The sequence below is a fragment of the Calidris pugnax genome, unplaced genomic scaffold, assembly GCF_001431845.1.
Source record: "Calidris pugnax isolate Ruff unplaced genomic scaffold, ASM143184v1 scaffold269, whole genome shotgun sequence".
NCBI lineage: Eukaryota > Metazoa > Chordata > Aves > Charadriiformes > Scolopacidae > Calidris > Calidris pugnax.
The window spans coordinates 381443-384917 of record NW_015091347.1 but is presented as its reverse complement, the minus strand read 5'-3'; the positions used below and the strand labels follow the sequence as shown (position 1 = coordinate 384917).

The 3475-nt window shown below is 48.9% G+C and overlaps 1 protein-coding gene across 5 annotated transcripts in view; it reads right to left on the bottom strand.

The window, feature by feature from the left end:
• The window catches only part of ARHGAP32 (Rho GTPase activating protein 32), a 329747-nt gene that overhangs the window by 7737 nt on the left and 318535 nt on the right, over window positions 1–3475 (bottom strand). For all 5 annotated transcript variants that reach the window (XM_014961083.1, XM_014961081.1, XM_014961082.1 and 2 more), the window contains 2 exons: window positions 2198–2343; window positions 880–954 (listed from right to left, as the gene is read on the bottom strand). In XM_014961083.1, the coding sequence (XP_014816569.1) occupies window positions 880–954; window positions 2198–2343 (221 nt within the window). The remainder of the gene's footprint in view (window positions 1–879; window positions 955–2197; window positions 2344–3475) is intronic.

Here is a 3475-nt window from a genome sequence, read left to right as displayed (position 1 = left end):
TTTTTTTTTTTTTTTTGTGGTTGGACTCGATGATCTCAGAGGTCCCTTCCAACCACTAAGATTCTGTGATTCTGTGAATTGTTTTTAAGGCAGGTGGGGCAGTATCTGTTAATTATATTTGCTCAATTACAGCAATTGTCAGGTCCGATCGAGTCTGAAACCAACCAAAAGTAGAACTAGCTTAAGTGTGCTCTAGACCTAAGGCTTTCTCAGAAAGCATTTTCCTTCCCAACACTGTTGGGAGGGACTGTTTTGGGACTGTTTAGTATGAGGAAGAGGAGGCTGAGGGGAGACCTCATCACTCTCTACAACTTCGTGAAAGGACACTGTAGAGAGGTTGGGGCTGGTCTCTTCTCACAGGTAATTAGTGACAGAACGAGAGGGAACGGCTTCAAGCTCCAACAGGGTAGGTTTAGATTGAACATTAGGAAAGAATTTTGGAATTGAAACAGGCTGCCCAGGGAGGGGGTGGAGTCCCCATCCCTGGCTGTGTTTAAGGGCCGTTTAGATGGGGTACTGAGGGACACGGTGTAGGGGAGGACTTTGTAGAGTAGGGGAGATGGTTGGACTCGATGATCTCAGAGGTCCCTTCCAACCACTAAGATTCTGTGATTCTGAGGGAGGAGGCAGAGCGAGGAACCAACATGCTGGCTAGAAATAAGCTTTTTTTTTTTTACCTTAGAAGGAAAACAAAGACCTGAAGAGCACTTCTCTGTGACACCCGTCCGTGCTGGGCAGCCGGTGAGCTGCTTCGTTAATTAGCAAGTCCAGCTTTTATTGGAGGGGGTGGAAAATCAGCTCTGTTGAGGGTCTGCAGTCGGTAACGCCAACCTGCCTTTTTTGAATCCCCACACACCAGAAGAGCAGTTTTTGTCTTACCATCCACCGCGTGCAGAGAAGTAAGAGATTCCTCGCTTTTAGCCGAGCGAAGGGTCCCGCTGTCTCCTCGTCCACCTGCAGGAAAGCAACCCAGACAGTGAGAATTAGAAAAGTGGTTTATATTTGGCGATGTAACAGTGGCAGGAAAAAAAAAATATTGGTTTTTAGTCCTGAGAGTAACAGTGGTGCTTTTTTGTTTTGGAGATGAGCCCCGTTCGCAGGGGAGACCAGCCCGAAGAGGTCCCTTCCATCACCAGTTCTGTGCTACGAGGCAAGAGGCAATTATAGGAGAGAGGATCCATTTTTGATACCCATTTTACAGATTGAGGAACAGCAACCTGCCCAAACGGGAACTGCTGCAGAGCCCAGGCTGGGAAACAACTCCCCACACCCCCCCCGGCTACAGACTGCCTGGAGGTACCTGTGACAACTGCTTTGGTCCTGAAAACCCCTTAAAAATGGGCAAGAAAGTAAAATTTGCTTGTTTTATGAGCGCTAAACAAGTGCAACTTCAGTGCTCCAAGGAGACAGTCTTAAAGGACACTTGTATAATGTGTTTATTAGACTGTGAGAGTTATAATTTGAAAATGGAGAAGATGGGATAAAGGTCCTCACTGGCCGTACCTGTGACAACTGCTTTGGTCCTGAAAACCCCTCAAAAATGGGCAAGAAAGTAAAATTTGCTTGTTTTATGAGCGCTAAACAAGTGCAACTTCAGTGCTCCAAGGAGACAGTCTTAAAGGACACTTGTATAATGTGTTTATTAGACTGTGAGAGTTATAATTTGAAAATGAAAAAGATGGGATAAAGGTCCTCATGTTTAGGGGTTTGTGTTGGGTTTTGCTGCTGTCGTGGTTCAGGCTGTTTCTGTTATTTTTAAATTAGGAAAGAGACAGTAGAACTATTTATGGAAAGGGCTGAAAATTCAGAGTCTGTGTACACTGGATGAGGCTACAAAAGGCTGTTGGATGCTTCCTCTAGTTACACTGCTCTAGCTTTTGGGGTGAATGTGTTGGTGGAAAAGCACCTTTACCTCGTTCAAATTGGACCAGCAAAGGGAGCCAGAATTGTATCTTATTTCATAATAAGAGCATCAGAAGGAATTATTCTGAGATATTGTCTTTGGAAATCTACTCTGAGAAGCCTCACTGGAGGTGTGTGCTCCACCAGGCTGGGCTCTCCAGCCAACCTGAGATCCAAGGGAGGTGCTATGCGTGGCTTGAACACTAGAAGGAGATGGAAGCACACGGTGAACACCAACCAGCTCTGCTCTGCTGAACCCCTGGGTTTTTGGGAGAGGGACTTGCACCCTCCTCACCTGCCAGGGCTATGGCTTTCATCTCCGAGGGCTCGCTGGGGTTGCGCTGCAGTTTGCGCTTGGACACGGAGGATGATTTGCCCAGGTTGAAGAAGGAACGCCAACTGCCCACGGGTGATTTCTTCATCTTGCTGGGTGGCCTCTTCCTGGGGGGGGGAGAAAATAGAGCACGTTATTGCAGTTAGTCCCTGCTCCTGGTTGTTCACCAGCAGCACTATTGGCTTCCCCCTGAAACAAAGCTGAGAAATTCGATGTCTTTTAAATAGCCCAGCATGATTTCATTCTCACAGCTCAGCCCTAAAGTCTTGCTTGGATAAATTTGGCCAAACTATGCAAAGTGGGTGCAGGTGAGCGAAGGCTCCATTCTCGTACAGCAGCTCGGGGATGGGTTTTTATTTAGCTGACAGATGCTCCAGTTCTCTGAGGAACCGTAGAGCCATAAAAGGTATTCAAAAAGCATCTCTAGCTCATGCTGTAAAATCACACTCGCCTCCTCCCCCTGCCTTATTTAATTCCTAGTGTCGTCGAGTCTGTCCAACTGCTCCACTTTGAGAGGAATTTAACATCTTTGTTGGAGACATGGATGGTGGGATAGAGTACACCCTCAGCAAGTTTGCTGATGACACCAAGCTTGGTGGCCTGGAGGGAAGGGCTGGAGGGACCAGCCCAGAGGGACCTGGACAGGCTGGAGAGGTGGGCTCGTGCAAATTGCATGAGGTTCAACCAAGCCAAGTGCAGGGTCCTGCACCTGGAGACGTGGCAACCCCAGGCACAAATACAGGTTGGGTGGAGAATGGCTGGAGAGCAGCCCTGAGGAGAAGGACTTGGGAGTGCTTATGGACGAGAAGCTCAACATGAGCTTTGCTCTGGTGAGACCTCACCTGGAGTATTGTGTGCAGATCTGGAGCCCTCAATAGAAGAAGGACATGGACCTGATGGAGAGGGTCCAGAGGAGGGCCACAAGGATGATCAGGGGGATGGAGCACCTCTGCTCCGAGGACAGGCTGAGGGAGCTGGGGTTGTTCAGCCTGGAGAAGAGGAGGCTCCGGGGAGACCTAATAGCGGCCTTCCAGTACCTGAAGGGAGCCTACAGGAAGGCTGGGGAGAACCTGTTTAGAAAGGCCTGCAGTGACAGGACGAGGGGCAATGGCTTCAAGCTGGAGGGGAACAGATTTAGACTGGAGATGAGGAGAGGGTTCTTCACTGTGAGGGTGGTGGAGCACTGGAACAGGTTGCCCAGGGAGGTGGTTGAGGCCCCATCCCTGGAGATATTCAAGG